Source organism: Biomphalaria glabrata, chromosome 8, assembly GCF_947242115.1.
Source record: "Biomphalaria glabrata chromosome 8, xgBioGlab47.1, whole genome shotgun sequence".
Classification (NCBI taxonomy): domain Eukaryota; kingdom Metazoa; phylum Mollusca; class Gastropoda; family Planorbidae; genus Biomphalaria; species Biomphalaria glabrata.
In genome coordinates this window covers 44,052,880-44,080,506 of record NC_074718.1, presented here as the reverse complement: position 1 = coordinate 44,080,506, position 27,627 = coordinate 44,052,880, and the positions used below count along the sequence as shown (strand labels likewise).

Genomic DNA, 27,627 nt, shown 5'->3' with positions numbered 1-27,627 from the left:
ACATTGTATGTGTGCTACATTGTTTGAGAGCTACATTGTATGTGTGCTACATTGTTTGAGAGCTACATTGTATGTGTGCTACATTGTTTGAGAGCTACATTGTATGTGTGCTACATTGTTTGAGAGCTACATTGTATGAGTGCTACATTGTTTGAGAGCTACATTGTATGTGTGCTACATTGTTTGAGAGCTACATTGTATGTGTGCTACATTGTTTGAGAGCTACATTGTATGTGTGCTACATTGTTTGTGAGCTACATATTGTATGTTTTCTTTCCACTGCAGCCACTGGAGGTATGAAGTCAATGCACTCAGTTTGCTTTCATTAGGATCTTTACTCCTGACACTTAGAACATAACCCAAGTATACGGTCATTAGATCTCACTCACTACTGCTGGCATTATCATGATTTTGTACTCTAGAATCATTCTCATAGTCTCCACCTATTTATACATTGTATACAACAGACTATTTATATAAAAGACTCAGCATACTAACTGGCTAATTTCATCTATGACAGAATGAAAAGTACATTGAATATGCATTACACTAAAATAACCAAGTTTCATCTTGCAAACTTCATGTATGAAACATATCTTGTATTATACATATCTTGTATAATATGTATATTGCATGAGATAGTTAGACATATCTTTTATGAGAATATGAGACTTTATACCTACTTACCTTGTGTAAGAATTAACATATAAAATATCTTTTCAATACTAGATCTATCTAATCGCTTCAGTCAATCTATCTATAGATTAAAAAAAACACAGTCAGGATGGAGGGCTTGGATTTGTTTACTCATATTTTCCAAACTATTTTTGTTAGTCATAAAATATATTAGCACAAGTCATGACCAAAAAAAGTTCCAACATTTCTGCCAATCATTAATAAGAGGGATTTTTTTTTTAAATAGGTAGTTACGTATAAAATTCTTGTGATTGATAAAACTGCATTAGTAGTTAATTATTTGTGAGAACAGACCAACATTTATTTTTTTGATGGTGTTAATTTTATACTTGAAACAAAAAAGTTAAATAAAGATTCATATTTGAATTCACTTATAAAGATGATTGAAATTTACGAAAGTTAAGAAAAATTTATTCCCTTTTTTTTAGTGCATTAACAATTTAAAAAAAAATCTATTTTCTTTTTTCTTTATAGTTTTATAATAAGTCCTATGTAGTCATGTAAAATTATAAGGGTTAAATTCATTAAAATGTCCACGTTTTTTTTAAAGGGTTACGTAATCTATTGTTCATCTTCTAAGATGAACTGGAATTTTAAGTATTGTTGCTTGTAGTTATGAAATTACACAGTAAGCAATATTATTATATGTTAAACATCATCCACGTAAAACTTGTTTGAAGGTGAATTCTATTTGACAATATTCACCTTACCATTGCAAGGGTTTCTTAACTTCACACACATTGAATAATATGAACGAAAGGCATTCTGTGGCATTTTACATCTCGAGAGACGGTCTTTTCCCTTTGCAACTTCTTGTGTGACTAAAGAGGCCAATCCTTGATACACTGACAAGTTTTCTGACTCTATAAAACAAACAGAAACATATTCAAATGTTAATGGATTAGATCTCTATTTGACCTCACTCAAATGGTGTACCTGTTTAGTAACATTGGTATTATAGTTTGTGTGTGATTGAAGCATGTCTCTATAACTTTACCTATGGTGCCTAGTGTACCATCTTGAATATTTTTTCTTGAACCTTAATTTTTTAAAACTCTTACTGTCCATAATTATTTACCACATTCTGTTGGAATCAACGTTGGTATTGTCTGTTAGGTGTGAAAGAGTTAAAAATAATCAAAATTTAGGAAAAGGATAGATGCAAGCTTCATGGGGCAACAGAACTATTGATGCAAAAATAAAGGATGAAACTGAATCTTGACAATAAGACTTACAGTACATTCAATTTATCAATAGCAAGGGAAACTGCATTGTTGCTGTTTAACATTGAAAAGAAACAGTAACTGATGTAGGGTTCAGATAATGCATAAGCTAAATAAAAAAAAGAGTACAATTTAATTATTATTTTGATAGGATTACGCAGTAAAATTATTGTAGTATCATAAAACAACAATACTTTCAATAGAAACTGACTAGATTGATTGCTATCTACTTGTATTTTTTTTTGTTCTTCTCTCGTGCACACTGACAGCTCCAGGAAGTGCAGGAAGATCGTTGCTAGCTAATTACGAGTAAATCTGCTTGACATTATAGTTTGGCTCAGTTTGGGGCTTGACATCTTTTCATTTATGTTTTCACCCTATTAGCATGGCTCAGTTTCAGTGTGTTTGAGAAGGAGATATTGGTTTTCAGTAGAACTCTTCTCTGAATGTCTAGTTTTACTTTTTAAATATCAAACATGAAACACTTTATGTGTGTGTGTTTAACGCAGTACTTTTTATTTTAGTATCATGCTTAAACACACCAAATACCAAGTGACAATGAGTAGGACTATGTCTTTTTTTCTTTATTCTCTGTTGGGCGGTGTGAGATGTGTGTCATTTATTATAATTTGCCATGTTTTTTTTTCTTTAGCTTCTTGGTGCATGCATGATTTATATATATAATATGGGTTTTCAGATTTGGCCTGTTTCCTACAAAATTATACTGGTTCTTGTGTTCAGACATTAGAAAATATGTATAAAACCCTTTTGATTTGTATACTCTTTGGTCAGACTGATGACAATTCTTATTACTTATACTTAGTTTAGTGTTACACTTTTCTTTCAATAACTTTGGTAGTAATGAAGTGTTCTTTTAAGTCATTTGGATTGAAAGAGAATTTATTACAGAAGTTTAATAATATTTTTGTGTAGATGTCAAAATAAAAATTTACTTTAAATTTTAAAAAAACTAAGCACTAACCCTTATTATTTTGAAACCAATTCACATTAAATATTCCTTAGTATCTTGTCATTTTCTTTTCAAAAACTTTCACAGGTTAGGGATAGTTTTTAATTTGTGTTCAAACCATTTTTAAAATGTATTTTATTATTATTTTTTTTTTACAGAATTCAACAATTTTTTTTTAGTCATTATGAGAAAGTATTTTTTTTTTACCTTTATTTACTAATCTTTCCAACATTTTTAGCTTCTATAACTTAAACTAGAGAGATCCTCACTTATTTGTTGATTGAATTTTAGGAAAGTCCACTCTCAGCTTAAACCAATTTTAAAGTTTAAAAATCAGCTCAGTGTTTTTCTATTTAGAATCCTATGTGTCTTCTTTAGTGACCTAGATGAATGTGTAGCGCAGCTTGTTTCAACTTTTTCTGTTGTTTTCCTGACAGCTGAAAGGAGGGCTCAGCTAACAAGAACAAGGTCTAGACAGAATCTCCTAGATGGCTCAGTTGTCAGGGAGATAGATTTTGCTGATTCAAGAGTCAACGATTCAACCATCACGGAAAAAAACAATAGGAACAGTAGGAAAATGAAGGAGGAAGAGTCAGAGGCAGAGAAACTTCTCGAGAGATTAAAAGCTTTGTGAGGCCAGCCGTTAGATTTGTACTCATTTCTGCTTTAGACGTCTTTGAAATAGTGGTGGCGCATTACTGTTAGTACGCCTCATTCATCCTATGAACCTTGCACATTACTGTTAGTACGTCTGGTTCATCCTCTGAACCCTGTGGGAAGGTGCTAGTAATAGATCATTTTAACCTCATCTGCTTTGAAACTTGGCTGGAGCTGTCATGGTAATTGGGCAGTGCTCGAGTCCAACTCAGCCTTCCTTTTTGCTTTGCCATCAGTGCATTCAGCAATCTTTTCATGGCAATACCATTATGCTACAAACACACTCACCCTAATGTTATAATATAAGCCACACACGGTTAGGCATGTTATTGGAAATATTCAAAATAAATTTCTGTACAGTCGATAATATTTATATTATTCTTTTAATAACCTGTTTGTATTACATTTAAAATAATCTGACGATGTGGTGTCACCAATAACGCAAAGTTTGTAAGGTTATTTTTCTTTGTGAATGTTTTTAATACATGTTTTAAATTTTAATACGAATCACACAAATGTACATAGGAACATCTATAAGGAAAAATGGAGGCATAACATTTTTTTTTTATTCATTATCTTAGTCACCATATCTATAATATTAATTCACCTAGAGTGTGCAGTGCACTCCCAGGCAACTGAAAATCTATATAAGCGATCAACATTGAAAAGTTTATTGTCCAGCAGACAACTGACCATAGGGAATAAGCAGGTAATAATAATATGAAGAAATTAGTTTGCTGTGGTAAACATTTTTTAAGGCCAATAACTCTCAATATTTTGTATAGAGTTAATAGCCCCTGCTAAGTTTCAAAAGAAAAAAATAAATTCCCTAGCAGAGAGGGATTAACAATTGTACTGACTCCCACATGATTGCAAGTATTTTTTATTTTTTTTTGTGGACACAAAAATTAAAAGCATAAGAGAACATTGCAGTAGCGATTTTGTCATTATGCCTATCAATAATGTTATGTAGGCTGATATTATACAAAATTGTTTTGTAAACATTTTTAAACAGCAAATGTTAATACTCTAGATTAGTTTTGTTAATCACCCCTGTAACTTGAGAGTTATTAAATAAGATTGTTATCAAGATTGTATGCTTTTTCAATGAAAGTAAAATATCTCTGACAGAGTAATTCAAACCAGCCTAAAGATATTGGGATGTTTTGTTTGTAGTGATGGCTGTTGGTTACTTCTTCTGGCCAGTTTGAGAAGGTCATAACAGGTGCATCAGCTTCGTCTTGCTCTTTAGCATTTGTTCTGTCCTAAAAGAAGTGCTTACAATCTTCTGATCCTGCCATGATCTCTAGAACTCTTTCAAGTTGGAAAGCAGAAAAAGTATTACCTTTGCTTATGGCTAAATGTATTTTGTAGTCTGTTTATAGGACTCTCTATTTAAACGCTGTCGACATCATTGCTAACTATTATTTAATCAAATGGTTAATAGTGATATTAAAAATAAAGTCAGTAAATTAGTTGTTAAACAATGGTCAATACTCTGCCCAACGATAGCATTTCATTTTGTTTTGTTGCTAAACCTTAGTGCCAGTTTGAATGAGGCGACATCAATGTCAATTCTCCGCTCATTATGTACCATTCTGCTGTCTGTGGTAGCATTCGGCTTTTAAATGGTCAGGGTTGAATGATCTAGACATGGTCACACGGTCAATAAGAATTAGAGGAAATGATTTTTTTTTTTTTAAATAAATTTTTGTTTGCATTGTACAGTTAATGTTTTGATATCATGACATAAAACAAAGTATGTGCCAATTTGTTTGATTGCTTCCCTTACTTTTGGTGTCTAACTTATTGTGTGCCTGGACGACCACTTCATCTGCTCAGCTTTCTGTGTTTTTATTCAAGTAATACATTCATTGAAATGGCAATGGCTCTTTAGGTGAGACCTTCATTCTAAAGATGATTTGAGCCACATCAAGCGTATCTTTTTACCTCTGTCCTTTTCCTTGTCTTCCCACTTCTTTTATCAGTCAAGGATATATATATATTGGTACTTTCTCACCTTGACTGGATTAGCTTCATCACAACCACTTATCTCTTATGCTATTGGTGAAACTTATTTGAAGAATTTATTTACTTTATAAAGCAACAATGAAATTGATACTGTAGCCTCTAAAACAGATTTTCTTGTTATCTTGATCTATTTGTTTCTGTCGTCTGCTTAAAGCTGACACAGTTCCATGAGAGTTGTTGCCCTTGTTGTACTTCTACATTCTCATTGTTATTGAACATGTTCTTGTAAACCTCAGTAAACATTGATTTGTAATTTTTTTTTGTTTTCCCTGTAAATATATTTATATTTCTTTGCATATCTCAGACATTGTATGGACTAGATTCTTTTCCCTTTACCATTAAGTTCATTGAAATTATTAGATTATGTTTTGTTTTGTGTGCTGTGTCCAAATATTGACTAGAATTAGATTGTTATACTTTGTTCAAATGTTATTCTCCCAAGACAGTTGAAGTCATATTTTAACAGGCAAGTAAATGCTAAAACTTTGACAGCAGTGACAACAATAAATGAAACAAATATTTAAGTTCAAATATTTAATGGAAAGCTAAAGGATTAGCATTGGTTTTCTGAAATTGGCTTTTGGCATGGAAAATTGTTTCCCATAACTAAGCTACTTGGTTTTAAAGTATCCTAATGTAGAACATTTTATCATCTTGATAATTGTTAGAGAAATACAAGGTCCTTATTCTTTTTACTTGTATACATTTTAGTATATGATTATTATAGATGAGTTATATATGAAAAGCTTAATCATTCTTAAGGAATGTTGCAGCACATAATGTTCTATATGTGACTGGAAGCTTAAATAGGACTTATTGCTTTGCTTTTGCCTTAATTGACACAAAGTTTATACTGCCTGACTTCATCATCTGATCAATGAAACAACACTGGACCATTATCAGTTGTATATGAAATTAGAGAAATGTAGCAACTCAGCAAACAAACATTTCAGATGGCAGGAATAACCAATTTTGACATTTTTCAGTCATGTTATCCAGACTTATAACTAAAGGATAGCACTCAAAACCAACTGAACTCCTTGTCGTGCCAGCACACCACTGTATCAGAGGGGAAAAGCTCAATCTTTTTTGTTTTTGGTCAGGGAAAAGTTTGAAAATGTGTTTAATGATCTCCATGGACAGACACATGCTTTCCAGAGGCGTAGCTGTGGGAGATTTTGGAAATCCCCCGGACCTCCAATTGAGTGGTTTTTTTTATATTTAATATTACACAAAATGCAGGGGCCCCCAAAGAGGTCAAGCATCCCAAATGGTGGCTAATTCCTAGCTTTCATAATGAGACATTTTTCAGGGTGTGAACAGAATCAAGTCTCACAATTCATTTGTCATTCTTTTTAACTTGTAACTTATGAATCTGCTGACAAGTACATCAACTTCTTGGGGAAATGTAAACTTGAACTATTTCAGACACTCTTCTATTTTATGCTTGCTTCAGTAGATTTTATTCAATATATTCCCAATTTAAAGGACTGTATCTACAGTAGTTTAAGCCTTTATTTGCAATACATGTATTTATGTAAATAATGTTTTTAAAGTTTGAAGTGTTTTGTTGGCTTGTCAGTGTAGACTAAGCTTCTTGATTGATATAGTCTTCAGATCATTTGGTAGTCATGTGTAAAGAACACAAATAGAAACTGAAATGAATGGTTTTCCTTGTTGCCTTATTAAATGAAGTTTTACATTATAGATTATGAAGAAATGATATGTTGTTTCTTTAAATAGAAATCTTGATTTGTCCATTTGTGATCTTAACTATGAAAACAATACAGAGGTCACCAAACGCTGGCAATAAGAAAAGTTGTTTCAAGGACCTGGGTTATTTTTAGTTTTGACATTGAATTGATTTCTACTGTCGCATTTGACAAATGTAAAAGTTCATATTTACATGAAGGAGGAAGTGTGATGAATGTAATAGAGTTAGGATCAAGTTGTGTAACTGGTTATTACAAATATCATTGCTGAAGCCTTTATCTCATTCCTATTTTACCCCCAGGACATTTGAGATTTACTCAAGAGAAACTTTAACCATTTTGTTTTATGTTTGCCTGGCTTCTCACTATTTGATTTGATTTTTTCAAACAAAAAAAAAAAGACAACTCTTCAGTTCTCCCTCTCCCTTATATTCTTGTATGGGCTGCGTTCAAGTTATTGCTATGTATGAAATGTTAAGTCTTTTGCTAACTGGATTCATATTGTCAATGTAAATTAAACAAATATCCCAATGAATTATGGGATCGGTAAATGTACAACTTCTCACCATTTTCTGCAGCTGCCCATGTAACCATAGCAACCATCTAAATCATGTTATTAGTATGTCTGTCTTTCATCTCTTTGTTCAAATGAACATTTTTTTTTCCTCATTATTTCTCTACTTTATGTAAGAATTATTGATAATAAAGGTCTATTTTATAAACTTCCATATTTTTGTTTTGTTGAATCTTGCCAAGGATTGTTTTTGACTACTACAATTGCTGTTAATATTTGTTTGTCTTAAGCTAATCAGTGAATGTCTCTGACAGTAGTGGCTAACCTTTACAAATACTTTTCCTATAAGAATAACACTGATTGACATTCACCTAATTCAAAAACTAGGAACGAAAATTTTTTTTTTTTTTTGAAACTTATGTACATATTGAATAATTTAACACATACAACTGATTAAATACCAGATCTACCTACTTATGGAAATATGGTCAATAAAAAAAAGTCTAGCTATTTCCTGACCATATTATTGAAAAACTTCATCTAGAGAACTGCTCTGGAGACAGTTTCTTAAATAATAAACAAACTGATAAGAAAAATGTTCGAAGGACGGCACTAGAAGATAATCTTTACATTAATGAAGCAGACGCCATGATTGTTCAATATTCAGAAGCTTGGACTTGGACAGAAAAGTATGCTTATGTTAATTGCAAAAATTATTAAGTAATGGATTAAAACAGCTTTTTTGTTTTAAAAAAAATCTGATTAATGATTAACATCATATGTACATGACAACAATAGACTCTTAGTAACAAAGTACTTTTTAGTAATGACATTTTATTAAAATACTTCAGTAAATATAACAATTATTTCCCTTGATTCTGTCACCTTTTCTTGTAAAGACATGGATTCAATGTTAAAGGTCCAATGGGTAAGGATTTCTTCATTGTCTTGATTTTTTTAAAGTCCAACTGGTAAAACATTTCATTCACATCTCTCTGTGAAGATAAAATCATATTTTGTTAGTCTGACACAACAGGATCTTTGTTTTTCCAGTTTTTATAAATGGAAAACTAATCAATGACTATGAATTGATAAGCCAGTTTTTCCAAGGCAGTAATAATATCTAGCGGTGCACGTTTTTGTGATGATGTCGCATGCTAAAAACTTCTTTCAACAATTGCAGCCTATATGGGCAAATCAATCAATTCTACTTTTCAATACAACTGTTATCTTGACATGACCAAGGTATAATTTTTTGACTCAGAACCGGACACAACAGAATGAGACAAAATATTTTTCGGAAGCTTAAAGTCGGGACAAGTAAATCCTGCCCCTGTGGAGCATCACCAGAGAATGCTGACCATGTCCTTTAACTCTTTCTCTCCGTAATTATTTACCACATCCTGGTGGAATCAACGTTGGTATCGTTAGTTAGGAGAGAAAGAGTTAAAGCTGCATACTATATCAAGAAGCCCAAACAAGACTCTGTCCCCAAAACCTTCCTATAGAACAAAAACTATACAGAGAACTGCCTGATCTGGAAACCATTGCACAATTCATATCAGATATAGGATTACTAATCTGAACCTTCCGACATGTAAAATGAAAACGAAGAAGACGAGTACTATTATTGTACAATTATTATCTGAACCCTCCGACATGTAAAATGAGAATGAAGAAGAGTACAATTATTGTCCTAAAAGTGACCTATGCATGGGCACTTCCCCCTTTACAAAGTTGTAACTGAATGAGTTTGCAGGACACATCCTTAGACAAGATAGGACATGCTGCCCAAAGACAACAATAATATGGAAGCCTAAAAAAGGACATTGAAACCAACATCGTCCTTGTATAACATGGCATTGTACCTTCATGGACCATTTAAAAACTGTGAATACCAGATATGGTAAAGCGCTATGACCTGTTTAGACATCTTGCCAAACTAGCCATCTTAACGCTCCAACATAATAACGAGGAGGAAGAAGAAGAAGAATGAATTAGTTCATTCACATAACATTTCAAGTTGAGCTTTCAGATGCTTCATGAGAAAAGAGCCCTGAAATATACTGCCAATGACGTTTAAGCTCTAAGGGTGCTCCTGTGTTACTACTAGCTAGGCATGTGCAAGATTGGTGTGTGTGGAATTTGGACCAAGAATAAATGGAAATAAGGGAACACTGACCTTATGTAACAACTGAAAGCCTCGTTTGTAAATGCCGCCTATAAATTCACTCACACCTTTAAATCTGCTCACAACTTCAATAATCTTGAGAAGACCTCTGAAAGGTGAAAAGAAAATATTTGTGGTCATCTGTTGGTTTCTTAAAGCTTAATAATCCTTAATCACAAACCTTGCTACACAGATGAACTTACAAATGTTAGTCACAATTATATGTTTTCCTTGAAAAAAGAAAACCAAGAAAACAAACTATCTCTTTAAAAAATAAATTGTCTAATTTCTTAAACATAAAAGTTAATCTATTTTGCATTTGTCATTTGGCACCTGTATCCACATTGATATGTTGTATTTCCTATTGTGTTGAATTTTTCAAAATTATATTTTAAAACTGCATTAGACACAAATAGAGTTTCACGACTATGAATTTGATCCTGGTGGAAAGACTATTTATAAACTTGTGCGTGGACAGTTAGAATGATAAATAGGTCTAGCGAGTATGTTTTTTTTTAAAACAAAATAAAAGTGGGTTCCTAGATTCCAAAGAATTAAAAAAAATGATGAAACTCACCCATTTTTTAAAACACGATTAGCTTCAAGAATATAGTCACCAATATTAGTTCCCATCAGTGAAAGACAAAATACTGCAATATCAACACTTTCATTTGGTAATGGGGTCTAGAGAGAAAAAGTGATACAAATACAGAAATATTAACACTTTCATTTGGTAATGGTGTTTGCAAGTAAAAAACAAATAACAAAAATAATTATAATTATTGAATATTATCTACAATATCTCGGGCCTCCCTCAGTAGAACTTAGTCTGCAATGAACAGGATATACAGATAATTGTTCAATTTGTGCCATTTAATTAGTTCCTATCTAGTGTTGGCAGAGTATATGGTATACATTAAATGTAACAATCACCTTGAGAACATTTACAAAGATTTGAAGCTCTAATAAAAAACTACATTTATAGTTATAATGTTTTTTGTTTGGTGTAATGCACAAATTGTAAGACAAATTTCCATACGGAAAATAAAGATTATTATTATTATTATTTCAAGAGATATCTAGCTAAATTAGAGGTTACCCTTGTGTCCTTTAAGAAGGAAAACATTTTGTAAACCACTTTGTTATTTTGGTACATTTAAAATTTATTTAAAAACTTATTTCAAATTGTAAAAAGATTATAAAATAAATAAAGACCTTATTTACCTAATTCTTGATAAAGAAAATCTAAAAATAAAAATAAAATTTCATGGATGTCTTAAGTCTATGGAAGACATCATTTACCTTTGACATATCACATGCTGTAATCCTGTCATTCGTTGCCACCAAATCAAAAGAATGAACTTTATGGGGGAGACTCGCCGCCAGTTTGGCATCCCCACAACCAAAGTCTGCTATCACTAAATTTGTGGGCCTGTATTCAGATAAATATTTATATATATCATCAAAAAAAGCACACAGAGACAGCGGTTGACACAGTGAAGATGTCAACATTGAGTTTTTATGACTCATTTTCAGTTTTTATTTTGATAGATAAAATAAACAACAAAAAAAAACAATAACAAATATATCAAAAATGTTCCTTTAAGACCTGGTGGTCCTTAGGGCAAGTGATACTAGGTTCCCTCGTGTTGTTCAACAAGTTTTTGTTTTTCCTTCAGTAGTGATTTTTAGGTCATGGCTCCAATCAGGACAACAGGAGATGGAAGCGGCCAGAATTTCAACTCAGGATCATTGAGATGATAGTCCAGAGCGCATACCATATGACCAAGTAGCTATCCATTTGTGTAAGAACTGTCTGCTTACAACTTGTTATACACTGGTTGTGTTTTATTTTATTCTTATACTTTGAATAAAAAAAACTTAAGCTAGGATATAACCATTCAACTGAAACAATTCTAAGTATAAATTTTAAAAAAATAATGAAAAAAAAAAAAAGGTCAGAGTACTCACTTGCTTTTAATTTGTCGAATTAAAATATCTACAGGATTGACTGGCCATTTAGTAACTTGGTTCTCATAGCCTTCATGATAAACCTGAAAAGCTTCTTTTTCTGAGTGAAACATTTTTAGTGCCTCTGCCCCGGTGCAAGTGTAGAGCTGCTCATTGATGAAACGAAATCGTGCAGATTTCAACTTATCTCTGGCCTGTGACCCAAGCGACGTGCTGCCCCATAGTGAATGCTCTGAGTTAGAAGAGTTCATATCTGCGGAAATTTTGAAGCCATTCTGTTCTAAGTGTTCTTTTTTGACGTTTTCTGATTTTATCTTTTGAACAGAGTCAGTGCTATTCTTTTTAGAAGATTTACCATTCCTTTGTGATTCGTTAGCTTGTAAGCTTTCTGCGTCTGCTTGTAAGCTTTCTATGTCTGCTTGGTTTGATAAACTTTTGCTTTTTTTCTTCTTTTTCTTTTTGTCTTTCTTTTTATCAGATAAATCATCGTTAGCTTGATTTTCATTTTTGTCTTTCTTCTTTTGATAATTAGGTTCCTCCTGAAAGCTATTTTCACTAACATGGATAGTAGTATTTAGGCTACTGTTCTTTAAAGATTTTTTGTTTCTTTTGTGAGAATTTGAGATGTTATTCCCAGATGTGCCATTTTCTAATTCATTCTTTTCTTTTCCAAGAGTTTTATCAGCTTTGAAATCCTTTGATAATTTTTTATTCTTTTTCTCAATGTTTTTAAGACTTTGTTTACCTGAAGTATTATTTAGCACATTGCAATCAGAAATGATTGTGTTGCTTGTATCCGCTTGATAACCATCTGCTTTCACCTCCCTGTTGATCACCGCTAAAGAAGGTTTAATTTTATTTTTTAGTGCCAGGTGTTTTTCTCTGTTTTTTCTGCTTGTGTTTTTTTTCTTCCTGTTTTTTCTCTTAGGCCCTTCACTAGCACTTACTGCCGAGTTGCTTGCTGTGCTAACTGATGGATCTAATTTGAGTTTTTTGGGCGTGGTAAACGATGAGTCTGATTCTTTTGAAAGTGATCTTTTTCTTTTCTTTTTCTCACCAGATTGAAAACTGCCACTATGTAAGTCCTTATCTGGTTCATTTTTGTTTGCCAGTTTGTCATTAGTTTTGATCTTGTGTTTCTTCTTAGATTTAACATTGGCTTCAACTTTGTTTTCCGTTTTATGCTTATTATTATTAATACCAGTATCAATTTTTTGTTTGGTACCAGCATTTCGATGTAGATTTTGTTGAACTTGACCAGACAATGCCTGGGTCTTCTTTAACTTTCGTCTTCTTTCTTTTAACTTTTTCTTTTCCTTCTTAGAAAGTTGTTCATCGTCACTATCAGCACCTTGATTTGTCTGGAATGACCTGCCCTTGGACAAATTTGTTTTGGATTTGTTTTTCTTACCCTTTAAAAAAAAAGAAAGACAAAAATTTTTAAAAAATCAACGATAACACATATACACATGCATGTATGTGTCTATAATATATATATATATATACACACACATATAAAGTAACAAATTAAACGCATTCCACTTATTATTAAAAGTCTCAAATCTCATCTTACCCTTTAAAAAAAAAGAAAGACAAAAATTTAAAAAAAATCAACTATAACACATATACACATGCATGTATGTGTCTAGAATATATATATATATACACACACATATAAAGTAACAAATTAAACGCATTCCACTTATTATTAAAAGTCTCAAATCTCATCTTACCCTTTAAAAAAAAAGAAAGACAAAAATTAAAAAAAAATCAACTATAACACATATACACATGCATGTATGTGTCTAGAATATATATATATATACACACACATATAAAGTAACAAATTAAACGCATTTCACTTATTATTAAAAGTCTCAAATCTCATTTCATATAAATGATAAATATTATTTTGCAATAAGCTGCATCAAAAAAATTCCACTTAAATCAATTGTGAGAGTAGTGTTATTGCTGGAAAGTATTTGTTTTGTATTATTATTAATGAGCTTAGTCAGCTAACTTGATTCACCCAGCTCTTATGTTGGCCTCCTTTAGTCATAGAACTACCGGTACTACTACTATGATTCATCTCTTAGAGCACTTTTTCGTGTGACTGTAGAGCTCTATTTTGGAAAGACATTCTCATCCACATGTAATGTAGATTGAGGTGACATTTGCTTGGCTGGTAGAAGAACCAGACATTTTTTTATTTGACTTGCTTTTCTTTCAGAGCTGAGGTCAAGGTTTTTACTCTGTCCATAGCTTTCTTTGTAAAACGTCTCTCTCCAACTGTAGTGCCGTACCTATATAAGCACAAGACTTGTAGACTTCTATTTTGGTCAATGTAGCGAGCTTCCAATTTTCCCCAAACTTTGGTCTAAGTCTAGCAAAGGTAGATCCAGTCGAGGAAGGTAACAACTTGACACTTACACCAGTATAAGAAAGTAACTCTGTGTTACCAGCTCATGAAGGGAACTTCTGTCTTCTTATCTTATGTATGAACTTTGCTGTTTGAAAAGAGAAACTTGACTTGCAATAACATGAAACATCTATTTAAATTTAATTTAAAAACTTAATTTTTAAACTTCTATGTAACTTTCTGGTCCCACATGAATCTAGTATATAAATCTCACAATACTGAGGCATGTTCCAGGTTGAGATTAAAGCAGACAAAATGGAGAATGATCATTATGACAATGCTAAGTTAATCAGTCTTAATGACATCTTTAAATTTTTATGTAGGCTTGTAATACCTTAGCTCTGGACTTGCCAAACAGTGAATTGTTTAAAGTCTCAGCTGTCTTGTCAACATCCCACTTGGTGTTCAATTCAAACCCAGACATCTAAAAAAAATTATTAGATCTTTATATCTATATTTTTGAAAATTCTAAATAATAATAATAATAATAATCTTTATTACCCATAACTGCAATAAGGACATTTGTCTAACAATTTGTGCATTACACCAAACAAAACATTATAACTATAGTACTATAGATATAGACTATAGAAAACCAAAATATACAGAATATACACATAATTTATTAATTATAAATTATAATACATGTACTATTCACACCAGCCTCACTCTTAACTTACAGGGGAAAAAGTTTTATCAGATAGTTTAATTTTATTTAATGATTTGATTGCCAGTGGAACAAAAGAATTTGTGTGCCTGTTTCCTTTGTCTCTTTTGTGATGGTAAAATCACAATCAATAATGAATCATTCACAATGTGAAAATCCTGACCCATAGTGGGTCAAAGCCAAAGCCCCAAAGGCCAGTGTGATTTATTAATTATTATTACTATTATCATCAATCATTTTAAATGATAGAGTAGTTTGTGATTCGGACACCTATAGGCCAAAATTTCAAAGTTGGACTTTGACAGCGCATTATTTGACAATGGTTATTATTATTATTATAGCTTTTATATAGCGCTACTTTCATGCTTATAGCATGCTCAGAGCGCTTTGGTCCAATCTCGGTTGTGGACCGGGGGGGGCGGGGCGGGGGGGGGGGGGGGAGGAGGGGGTTATCTAGGAGTTGGTTTTCCGTGCTGCCTTTAGGCGCTCAGTAAACGCAACTCTGCTTGAGTCAGGTGTCGAACCTCGAGCCCCCTTCTAGGTAGCCAAGACAAGCCAAGTTCAAGCGCACTTAGCCTATCAACCACATTCGAGATAGAAAAGAAAATGAAGTATCAAAATCTTTTTTAGTTTAAGGAAAATAAGGATGACTACTTATATTTGTACCCCTAGCCTATATTTGTTATTATATTTAAGGTCAAAGAGGTCATGTTTAATTCAGACAAATTTAACCCACATTATTTGATTCCGGACACCATAATTTATTTCAGACAGTCTCTATATTTAGGCATCAATAAACTCAGATTTTAATTCTATATTAACATTAACAACTCTAAATTTTAAGATCCCTAGGCATAGCCCCTCACATGAAATCATTAAGATGTTTCCAAATTATGCATAAATACAAACACAAAAAAAATACAAATATGAACACACTTATAAGTCTTATTCTACCAAAATTAGGTCACTGGGATGGTGACTTCTTCACAGACTTTTAGACTTAAATTTTATGTTTGCATGATTAGATGTGTGTTGAATGTTTGTGTTTTTTGTTTATTAATTTAATACATTTCTAATACAGATGATCTTTTGTAGTATAGTACAGGTAAGAATAGCCTTTCTTGCCTAAATAGCTGAATCATCTATATTGACTATATTCTCTATATAGATATAAATCTAGCAATCTAGACTAGATCTATCTAGTAGGTCTAGATCTAGGCATTTATAAATTGATTTAACTTCATTCAATGTATCAAGCTCACTCCAAACATTTGCCCATTTATTCTCTATAAAAAAGCAACAACAAAAAAACAAATATAATATAAGATCATTAACATTGATGTCCAAAACTGTCTTTTTGAAATAAATTTTGGTAAGAAAATCGTAATTTAATTGAAACACCCTATTAATTTTTTTTTGTATGGAATCAAACAACTTGGCCTATGAATCAAATAAAACAGCTCCAACAACAAAATAAATATTGCTGGGCTCACAAGCATAGACTTAGCCAACCAAAAAGTCATCTGGGTAACAGGAAAAAACAACAACATGGTTACATGACTTACACATTTGAAATTCTTTTTTCTTACATAGACACTAGGACTAAGTGACTAAGACAGCTAACTAGTAACTGGAAGGAAATTGGATCAGAATCATAAGAAAATGGACAAGCACATTATACACTAATACAGCACGCAAGTTTCATGTTAAGTATTACTAGTCTATGGGACATGACAAATTATGCAGGGTGCCAGTACATCTTCTCAGTTATCAGCAGCAGACGCCTTGGCTGGCTTGGCCACATTCATAGAATGCCAGTAGGTCGACTTCCACAGGACATCCTGTATGATCAGTGTATGGCGATCTAATAGAAGGCAGGAAAGCCGCTGGTCGCCCACTTTTACGTTACATGGATGTATGCAAACGCGACATGAAGCTCTTCAAAATCGACACTGGCAACTGGGAAGAGGTGGCACTGGACAGATCCACATGGAGAGAGAAGCAGAAAGAAGGGTGAAAATGCAACGGCGCCTGGTGATTAATATTCAGATTATATATGATGCCCAACCTGCGATCGCAGCTGTGTATCAAGGATTGGCCTCTTTTTTAGTAATTTAGTCACACAAGAAGTTGCAAAGGGAAAAGATCATCTCTCGAGACGTAAAATGCCACAGAATTACTAGTCTAATATCAAATTAAACTTATAAAGATTTAATTTTAATGACCAAAAAAAAACAGCGAGTGTCCGCATTCATGTAATGTCCGGATTAAATAAACTATAGTTACTATTATTATTAATATTAATTAAATAAGTCATAAGTCTTATTAAAACTCTTAAATCTTAACTTATACTTATAAAGTAATAAACTTAAGTTCTTAACTTACGATTGGAACCACAGAATCTTATATGATTAGTTATGATTAGATCTAGTCGCTAGATCTATTAACTTTAGGTATAGAATCTAGATTTTTGTCTATAGTCACTCTATAGACTATAGAATCTAGATCTACAATGACTACAATACTGTGAGTAGTGTGAGTGTGATAAGTTACTGTGTCTAGTGTGTACAAAATTGAAAATATAAACATTGGAACACGCTAGCGTTTCCTTTGCTTCTAAAAACTTCTATAGATATGTATATTGCTCTATTTTCAGTTTCACGTAGATCTACTGCTACGGTTACATAGAATGATAGAGATGATAGATAAATAGGCTTGGAAGATTTGGTTAATGTTTTTGAGAAATAGATAGATATAGATTACCTAATTACAAATTACTTTGTCTTTGTAATTGCGGTTCAATTAATATCTTTCATTTGTTGTTGTTTTTTTAATAAAGCTTTGATCCAATTTGTTGAAATAGTAAGAAGCTACATCTTTGTACTGTCTATTCATTTTTTAGGTCATGGGTCAAGTCACAGACCTATATGTATATGGTCGAGCTTCTGTGGGGTCAAGCTTAGTACTCTTGTGTCTCAGAGATAACTAAAGATAGCAAAACAAAAACAGCTCTGTTTACAGTCACCAGATCTAATCTAGAGTAATCTAGCGTGAGTCAGGAGTCTGGTCTGGATCTAGATCTACTATCTAGACAAAGGCTAATATAGATCTTGATCAACAGTGTGTACGTGATCCAGAGTCTAATCTAGACTACAAGTACAGCATCAATTAAAGTTATTAGATCTAGATCTAATTAAATTATGCACACTCTAGCCAGTCTAGCGGCCTAGCCGAGCCCTAGGCCTAGTGAGGCTAGTGGCTAGTCGGGCCTAGTCACTCACTCACTCACTGAGCCTAGCCTAATCATAATAATAATTTATTTCATAATTGATAATAATTCAAAATAATTTTCCAATAAAAATGGAAATGAATGTAATTATTAAATGTGTGACTGTTTTATTAATAAATCTTATAGTTTTTGTCGCTAGTTCCAGTTCTATTCTAAAGTCAAAAGGTAAGTAAGTAATAACAGTTACAAATTACAATACTAATATTATTATATTTATATTAATATATAGATCTAGATGTGGCCAGATCAGATACCTAGACCGGCTGCCTTAAACTTAAACGCTTATCTTATCTTATAAAATGTTACTTAAAAAAGATGATTATGTCCTATGCCTATGCTGTTCCTAAGTCAATCAAAATCTAGTCATACATGTTAATCAAAGACTAAAATTCTGCCTAGTCATTGGTTTTCCTGGCTGTCTCAGGCAACCCATTTCGTGCTGTAGTAGTAATAGGACTAGGGAAGAAGGAGCATTTGTAATTGTACAAATTTGTTAAAGAGGCGTTTAACACGAGGTATCTGGCTACATACACTTCAGCCAGTGGTCACAATTAGATCTAAAATTGTCTTTAAAGCCAAAAGAGAGACATCAATACTAGTCTAATGAGTCAGTTACTTTGTCAGTCATTTCAATATTATTGTGAAAGTCACGTGATCCCCTTAATTGACCATAGAAACAGACAGCTTTAAATCTTCTGCCCCATGAATAGCTGGATCTGAAAATGAAACTAATCATAATCATAACTATTACTGTAAATTGTAACTGTTAGATCTGCAACAAAGTCAACTAGATAGCATGAAACTTGATATCATCATGATGTATTGAAACCACTCTTTTTGACTAATTCCATCTTCTTTACTTTAATACTTACTGGCAACTCTTGCAGTTTATTAGAACTACTCAATTTGAAATGTATTAGTCTATAACTTACAGCAAGCTATAATATATTTAAAGAATCTTCAAAACGACAAAACATACTTTTTGTTGTTGTTGATGATCTACGTACAAGCCTTGGATGTTATGGAGAACCAGTTATGAAAACATTGAATGTTGACAACTTGGCACAGAAGTCAGTACTCTTTGAGCAAGCTTATGTTCAGGTTGGTTTTTTAGACAAACTTTTTTTTTTTTTTTTTTTTTTTTTTTTTTTTTTTTTGGACAAAACAGCTATGGAATGGCTTGTACAATATCTATATACACATATAAGTTCTTTCTTGAGTGAATGGAAATTAAAAAAGAATTTTTAGTTCCTAAGTAAATCATAAGTTGTTTCCTATTTAATATAAGAAAGGTGAATTACCTCTCATGTCTGCAATGGGTTCTTCATAACATTACTATTGTTATGACGTGGGGTTGAACTAAAGAAAATAACTCACGATTCTCAGATCGCTGGTATCTCTTCGATTGCAGAAGCACAATCCAACTATGATCAATCAATATCCCTGATAAAAAGAAATAATGTCACAATCTCCAAATCAAATTACATATCCCGATTCACTAACACAATAGAAAACAATCCTCAGTCAAGAAATCCAAAAATCATGACTAAAGTTTCTTAACCCATTTACACACTAGTCAAGGTCATTTACGCCCAACAGCATTAACAAAAATCACCCATCTTTGCACGTGGAAAAAACATCGTTAGTCAGGGAAAAACAGGGTTACAACACTATATTATTTTATCAGTTTAATTCTAATCCGTTTGTTTCTTTTTATTTTTAGCAAGCAATATGTGGACCTAGTAGAGTTTCATTCCTAACAAGTCGCAGACCTGACACAACACGCTTATATGATTTCTATTCTTACTGGCGAGTTCATGCTGGTAACTTCACCACACTTCCTCAGCATTTCAAAGAAAATGGTTACGTGACGCAATCAGTAGGAAAAGTTTTTCACCCAGGTACCTCACTTATATCCAATATCCACAACATTCTTTTGATGCATATAGTCTTGACAATATGCCCAGTGGGTTGCAAGTTTTTACAACCGCTTGATACTCTTTGATAATTGTTGAAAAAAAAATTTTCTTCGATAAGTTAAATTACTAGATCATATTTGTTAGGTAGCAATCTCCAATACAAATGAACATTTTTGTAAATACATTTAAATAAATGAAAAGAAAAGGTGGTTGATTATTGTGAAAGTCACGTGATCCCCTTCATTGACCATAGAAACAGACAGCTTTAAATCTTCTGCCCCATGAATAGCTGGATCTGAAAATGAAACTTTACTTTTATTTAAATAAACAAAAAAATTTAATGACCAAAGAAAGTGTAGCCAAATGTTAAGCTTTTTGGCTATAGTCAGGAATTTTGATGTAACTATCATATGTATGTTGGCTGAGTTCGGTTTCTGAAATCATGTCAACCAGGGGTCCCAAGTTCAAATCTTGGTGAAGACTGGGATTTTGAATTCTGAAACCCTAACCCACACCCCTGAGTCTACCCAACTCTAATGAGTACCTGACATTAGTAGAGGTAAGTAAAGGTGATTGGTCATTGTATTGACCACCTGACACCCTTTTTAACCATCTGCTTTCAAAACAAATGATCTTTACTTCATCTGCCCTATAGATCACTAGGTCTGAAAGGGTAACTTATGCTTTACATTTTATTTAAAATTGGGTTTGTTAATGCACACTTTTCATAACAGTGTAATGATTATATATTTAAAACCAGGGCTGCGGATTTAATATTTGCAAAATAATTTGTAATCAGAAAACTATTTTGATCAACTTTCCTCAGGTCTAGCCTCCAATTTTAGTGATGACTCTCCATACAGTTGGACTAATACTCCCTACCACCCATCTACAGAGAAGTACAAGATGGCAAAGGTACTTGCCAAGTCAATTGTATTTTAATATTATTTATTGTTACACATTCCATTATATTTAAGTAACTTTTGTCTTTCTGTTGAAACTACAGGTATGTCCTAATGCTGATGGATCACTAGGTGTAAACATTGTGTGTCCTGTAGATGTTAACAAGATGCCAGAAGGGACTTTACCAGACATACAAATAGCAGATTTTGCGGTCGAGTTTCTTGGCAACATGTCCAAGTCAGAGCAACCTTTTTTCTTAGCAGTTGGCTTCCAGAAACCCCACATCCCTCTGAAATATCCACAAGAGTTTTTAAGTAAGACTTAACTAAGTTTTATAATAAAAGTATTAAATTTAGTAATAGAAACATATTGAAGAACAAAAAACAACATCATATTTCATAACTTGTAGTCTCTAATTTGTTCTACAGTAACATTTCAATTGGCTATAAATTATCTCCATAATCCTCATAGTATTTATATAATAATCTTGTCTTTCAGAGCTCTATCCATTGTCAGAGATTCAACCAGCCAAACACAACACATATCCTGAGAGACTGCCTCTGGTGGCTTGGAACCCATGGACTGACTTAAGAGAAAGAGACGATGTCAAAAAACTAAATGTCAGTTTTCCGTTTGGACCTTTACCTTCTGACTATCAGGTACAGTACACGTTTGGAATAGTTTCTTTTCTCTATACCTTCAGACTATCAGGTATAAATATTGGTTTATTTTACTGTTGAATGACATTGTCTTCGGTTTCAAAGATTAAGGATGAGTGCTGTGTTTCACATGACTACAACAGACTACTGAGCCACTGTAGTATACATTTGGCTGCCTAAAGAGTGGTTTTAGTCTGCGCAATCTACATTCCAATGTAAAAATACCTAGTGCAAGTTGGATGCCTTGCAATGTTTCACAAAATGTAGTCATTTTATTAATACACATTTTGGAAATTCTGTATTCAAATGAAGATTATTACCTCCTAGTCCAATCCTCCTGCAGGGGAGGGCAGCAGGCAGGTTTTGAACTTGAGACCTTCGTAATGAGAGTCCAAAGTGCATACCACATCACCAGGCAGCATGCATTTGTTTGTTTTCCATGATTTGGATGTTCCCTCAACCCAAACCTCCTGTAGGAAGGCGGTGGATGACAGCAGGCAGGCTTTGAGTCTGGGACCATTGAGACCATCAAGAGCCCATATCACACAATCAGGCAGCCAACCCCTGACATTTTTTTTCTATAAGCCTTCTGACCATCACGTCTACATTTGAAAAGTCTCATTTTTATTAAACATTTTTTATTTATCTATCATACACAGTGGTGGCTGAGTGGTAAAGCGCTTGGATTCTGAACTGAGGGGTCTTGGATTCAAATCCTGGTGAAGACTGGGATTTTTAAATTTTAGTATGTTTGGGTGCCTCTGAGTTCACCCAGCTCTAATGGGCACCTGACATTAGTTGAGGAAAAGTAAAGGCGGTGTATCATTGTGATGGCCAAATGATACTCTGAAACGTGGACTATAGAAACAGATGGCCTTTACATCATTTGCCCCATAAATCGCTAGGTCTGAAAGGGGAACTTTACTATCATACACAGCACCAAACATTTTGAATTGTACATATTTCTACTTGACTGATAAAACTATCAGGTATAAATATTTGTTTATTTTACTGTTGAATGGCATTATATCATTTGCCCCATAAATCGCTAGGTCTGAAAGGTACACAGTACCAAACATTTTGAATTGTACATATTTCTACTTGACTGGAAGAAACATAAAACTAAAGGCAAAAAAAAAATCTGTAAATTTGTTTCAAAAGCTTGTACCTCTAATCCTATGCTCATTGTATTGCTTATAGTTAATTATTACATGCTGTGAGTGCTATAGGTGAAATCAGAATGTATCTTAATTATTGTTTCAGCTTCTAGTGCGACAAAGTTACTATGCTGCCACAACTTATGTGGATGTTCAACTTGGTCGAGTTTTGAGTGCTCTAGAAGAAAATGGTTTGGCTGAGAACACTGTCATTACATTTATTGGAGACCATGGTAAGCTAGCTCATAGAAGTTGTTTCTTAGATAACTCACATAGATTGTTTCTTAGCTAACAGAATTTTTTGTTTTTTTAGCTAAATCATATAATTTGTTTCTTAGCTAGCAAACAGAATTTATTTTTTTTAGCTAACTCATAGAATTCGTTTCTAAGCTAGCTCACAGAATTTATTTTTTAGCAAACTCACACAAGTTGTTTCTTAGATAACTCACAGAATTTATTTCTTGTCTAACTAACAGTGATATGTCTAAAAAAAAAACACCTCATGATAAGACATTATGTTCTAATAAATTTCTCTCTAAGAGGTAAACCTTTTTTAAATAAATTATCATTTTGAAATAACATATTTTTCATTATTTTTATTACATCGTGTAGATATGGTCATAGGATTATGTGACAGTTTATTTGGTACTTATCTTAACAGATATTCTGAGCATTATTTAAAATGTCAGGCAAATATTTATAACAAAGCAATGTAGGTATTTGTTTTCTGTCAAGATTTTAACCATAATTGAAATAAGTCTATTGATAGTCCTATTTAATTGAAGTCTCAACTAATACTAATGGTATTTCTAGTAACTCTGTAGACTATGTTCTCATTGCAAAATTATGACATAAGTAAAGGCATGGCTCAGAGTAGGGAGAAAAACAAATCTCAAAGTGGCTGTTTATTTTGTTTGAGTTTGAACTTCAAATCTGCCTAAATCTTTCATTGTATCTACAGTTGTTGTTCTCTTGTGTCAATGTGACATATCCTTAAGAGACTTCAGTGCTAAATATTAAACAAGAACAAATAATGTCATTTTTATTTCACACGTTTTTTCATTTAAATAGAAATAATTTATTTTATATTGCACATATTGTAGGTTTAAGGTGCAATAAGAACTTAACAGTCATTAAAACAAGCAAAATACAAAAAAATACTTAACAAAAAAAACAAACAACCAAGTGTATCAATAAGTTTAGATCAGTCAAGTAATTAAATTTGTAATAGATCTAGACTAACAATTATAAGTCTGTGCAATTAGAAATATTTGTACCCATTGTTTTTGTTTCCTTTAGGTTGGTCTCTTGGTGAGCACCAGGAATGGTCCAAGTACAGTCTTTATGATGTAGCGACTCGTGTCCCTCTCTTAGTGTATATACCTAACGTGACCTACACTCGACTTGATGACAGGGAGAAACTGTTTGATTTCATTGACCCTCTACATGACAATAAGAATCAGGAAATAATGCAAGGACCTGAGAAAGATATTAATGAACTCAGTCTGTTGTTTATGTCCGAGGACAAAGTACAAGCTGAACACTTAAATCTAATTAAAAATTCGACTATACAGAAACATCATTATGAAGAGTCTAGTCGATATCAAAATGGCTACAGGACATCAGCTTTGGTTGAAATGGTGGATCTGTTTCCAACACTAGCAGATATTGCTGGGCTACCGACTGTTCCTCTTTGCCCTCCGCAACCATTTTCTACATTGTTATGCACTGAAGGAGCAAGTTTCTTGCCATTGATAAAAAACATAACAGGATCAGATAATAAACATCTCCAACCAAAAGTTACGAGACAAGATGTTTTGAAATATGATGAAACGACACTTGCAGAACAGTGTGATGAACGTTTCGCGACAGTGACGTCTGAACCTGTTTGGAAGAAGGCCGTCTTCAGCCAGTACCCGAGGCCGTCTGTCTTGCCTCGAGACGACAGTGACAAACCTCATTTGAAAGACATCCGCATCATGGGCTACAGCATGTGGACCCTAGACTTTCATTACACTGAGTGGGTAAGCTTCATCCCTGCCAACTACACCATCCTTTGGGAGGAGCTGTATGGAGTGGAGCTGTACCTTAGGGCTTTAGACCCAGATGAAATCAACAACATGGCACTATTTACTAGGTGTGCTTCTTTAGTTAAGGCTTTGTCTAGACAGTTACATCAGGGATGGAGAAATGCATTACCTAATTAACATTTCACAACTTATAGGCATCTAGTGGAATGATTAGTCAGTAAATTCACATAGCCTCCTAACACGAAATATATACCAAGGAAATTAAAAAAACAACTTTTGTCTTTTAATACCCCAAAAACAGCCATTGAGATTAATCAAAATTATATAAATTATAAAAATTAACTTTTTTATTTTATATTTTTTATATAAAAAATTTGAACAAAATTAAAAGATGATGTTGGTAGAAATAAAATGTATGTGTTCAGACAGTGTCGGGTACTTTTGGATTTTATTATTTCTATGTGCAAAAATATTTATTTCTATTTTGTTGAATATATCTGAAATTTTATTTATTAAATAGTGCCCTACATACATTTTTTTAATATCTTTTAAAAAATATTGACAACTTTTGCGATTGATAAAGTACAAAAAAAACAACAAATAACTTCTTATCCATTCCATTGTTTTATTTTTTATACTCTAGTTGAATCATACTTAGTATGTTAGTGATAACAAGGGTGCCTTCATGTTTATATCTTCTTGTCATAGGCGTTGGGCAAACTGACATTTTTATGAGAAGCTTATTTTTTTACGTTTTGTTCAGTTCAACATGCATTTATTTTTTGTGTTGCTGACAGATGTTCCAAGAGTCTAAACTACTCTATTTACTGTACATAAACTGAAACATTGACACGGAATTTTTTTTTTTTTTTTTTACAATCTACTGTACATATATTTTACGATAGAATTTTATACATTTTATGCTTCAAGTGATCAATGACCAGTATTAATACAATTTATATTCCATATTTTCTCATATCTAAACTGTACCCTTTTTTGCTTTTAAGATTTGCATAATTTTTTCCTCATCTACTACAGCTTCCCCAGTATTCCCGATAAGGAAGACACATTGTGCAATTAAACAACAACATATATATACAACTTTAAGTCGTTAACAACATGTAAAAATATGTTTACAAAGTGACGAGAGTATGTTTTTTTTTTTAGGCAGGTTAGAATACGATTCCCATGTCTTTCCACCACTGCCAGATAGATGTTTTATCAACAATTACATTGGGCTGCGCTTCTTTTGCTATTTTACCCTTTGGCTTCTAGTAGCTTCAAGTTTCTACACAGAAGAGTAAATGATATAAGGGGAGATAATTCAAAATAAAAACTTAGCTTTTAGGTTCCCCTTACTAGAATTTCCAGCTTGAAAAACTTGAAAAAAAAGATTAAATATCAAGATCCATTCAATCAATGCATTTCAAGCTTCATGTTAGGCCTATTTATACAAATGTATTATTGAATCGGAATTATAATGTGTATTATTTTCATGATTTATACCTGAAGGATTACGTTATTCTATTTTGTAAAGAGAAATTCTGTTACTTCCTCTACCATACCACGGATAGTGATATATAATTGGATATTAGATCATCGGATTTCAGTTCTGAAAATAATTAGACATATTTACCACCCTATTCCATTGTAATACTGGGCTTTTTGTCAATCTAATTACTTGATATAAAGAACCCAGCAATGTAGAAATACAGCTATCACAGTACTGACTGGCAAAATAAAGAAACGGGGCAAAGGAGGGAAACATGCCATCAGATTGAATGGCTTTTTTTTTGTTTTCAATCCTGAACAAGAAAAATTATTTAAAAAATGCTTTAAAAAAAAAAACATAGCTTATATTAAATGTAATTGTATCAATGTGTTTGGATCAGTCATGTAATTAAATTTGCAATAGATCTAGACTAGCAATAAGTCTGTGCAATTAGAAATATTTTTACCAATTCTTTTTGTTTAATGTAAGTTCTACGCAATTTCCTATCACTTTCCTGGACAACTTGGGAAGAGGGGATAGCTTGGTGACTGTTACCGTGACTTGAATTTGAACTCAGGGCTCAAGCGTCCTCAAGAGGACTAATTCAACTTATACCACATCTGTCATGTACAATTTCTTTCCCTTGTTGAATAATAAGCAAAATAATTGACAATAGTTAATTAACTAATTGGTTAATTATTTAATTGATTTTTGTTTTGTCAGGTACAAAAAATAATTGTGCAAAATTTCAACTTGATTCGAGATTGGGTGTGGGAGAAATAATGTGTACAAACTTTTTACCAGACAGACAGTGTGAGTTAATATGAGCTTTGTAAAATAGGGTGTGGCTTAGTGTCCTGAAAACATGGTACTACTTTTAATCTTGAGTCTAATTTATTTACTGTAAATACATTGTATACCAGAATCTGCATTTATTTTAACTTTGATGGACAAAGTAATAATTGATTAAATTTTAATGTCCAGTATTATTACAGCTCACCATTGCCATGACTTTATTTATGTATTTAACATTGTAGATTTCCTATTTTTATAGTCTAAACCTTGTACAAAAATTGATTGTAAAAGAAATGTGTCTGTGTTCAAACTGAATTAAATCTTAATTATTTGTAAACAAAGGTTTTGCATGG

The 27,627-nt window shown here is 32.7% G+C and overlaps 3 protein-coding genes across 8 annotated transcripts in view; 2 read left to right on the top strand and 1 right to left on the bottom strand.

Annotated features, from left to right (window-relative positions):
- The window catches only part of LOC106063886 (protein diaphanous homolog 2-like), a 52,037-nt gene extending 44,022 nt beyond the window's left edge, over positions 1-8,015 (top strand). For 3 of the 6 annotated variants that reach the window (XM_056039430.1, XM_056039431.1, XM_056039432.1), the window contains exon 26: positions 3,327-8,015. In XM_056039430.1, coding sequence (XP_055895405.1) covers positions 3,327-3,523 — 197 coding nt within the window. In that variant the 3' untranslated portion in view covers positions 3,524-8,015. Of the gene's footprint in view, positions 1-285; positions 364-2,188; positions 2,229-3,326 lie in introns of all 6 variants that reach the window. The other 3 variants (XM_056039435.1, XM_056039434.1, XM_056039433.1) reach the window with 3 other exon arrangements.
- A 602-nt stretch (positions 8,016-8,617) lies between these two features.
- LOC106063887 (ribosomal RNA-processing protein 8-like) lies at positions 8,618-17,635 on the bottom strand. The gene is made up of 7 exons (XM_056039436.1): positions 17,416-17,635; positions 14,698-14,787; positions 11,945-13,356; positions 11,276-11,405; positions 10,551-10,657; positions 9,986-10,082; positions 8,618-8,798 (listed from the first exon to the last, which is right to left on the bottom strand). The coding sequence occupies exons 2-7, from the start codon at positions 14,785-14,787 to the stop codon at positions 8,685-8,687; spliced, it is 1,950 nt and encodes a 649-aa protein (XP_055895411.1). The 5' UTR covers positions 17,416-17,635; the 3' UTR covers positions 8,618-8,684.
- A 366-nt stretch (positions 17,636-18,001) lies between these two features.
- LOC106063888 (iduronate 2-sulfatase-like) lies at positions 18,002-27,615 on the top strand. Its single transcript, XM_056039437.1, has 8 exons — positions 18,002-18,484; positions 19,275-19,420; positions 20,043-20,220; positions 21,065-21,153; positions 21,245-21,455; positions 21,640-21,800; positions 23,064-23,190; positions 24,257-27,615. Exons 1-8 carry the CDS (start codon positions 18,391-18,393, stop codon positions 25,162-25,164), a joined length of 1,914 nt encoding a protein of 637 aa, XP_055895412.1. The 5' UTR covers positions 18,002-18,390; the 3' UTR covers positions 25,165-27,615.
- The last annotated feature ends 12 nt before the right edge of the window (positions 27,616-27,627 follow it).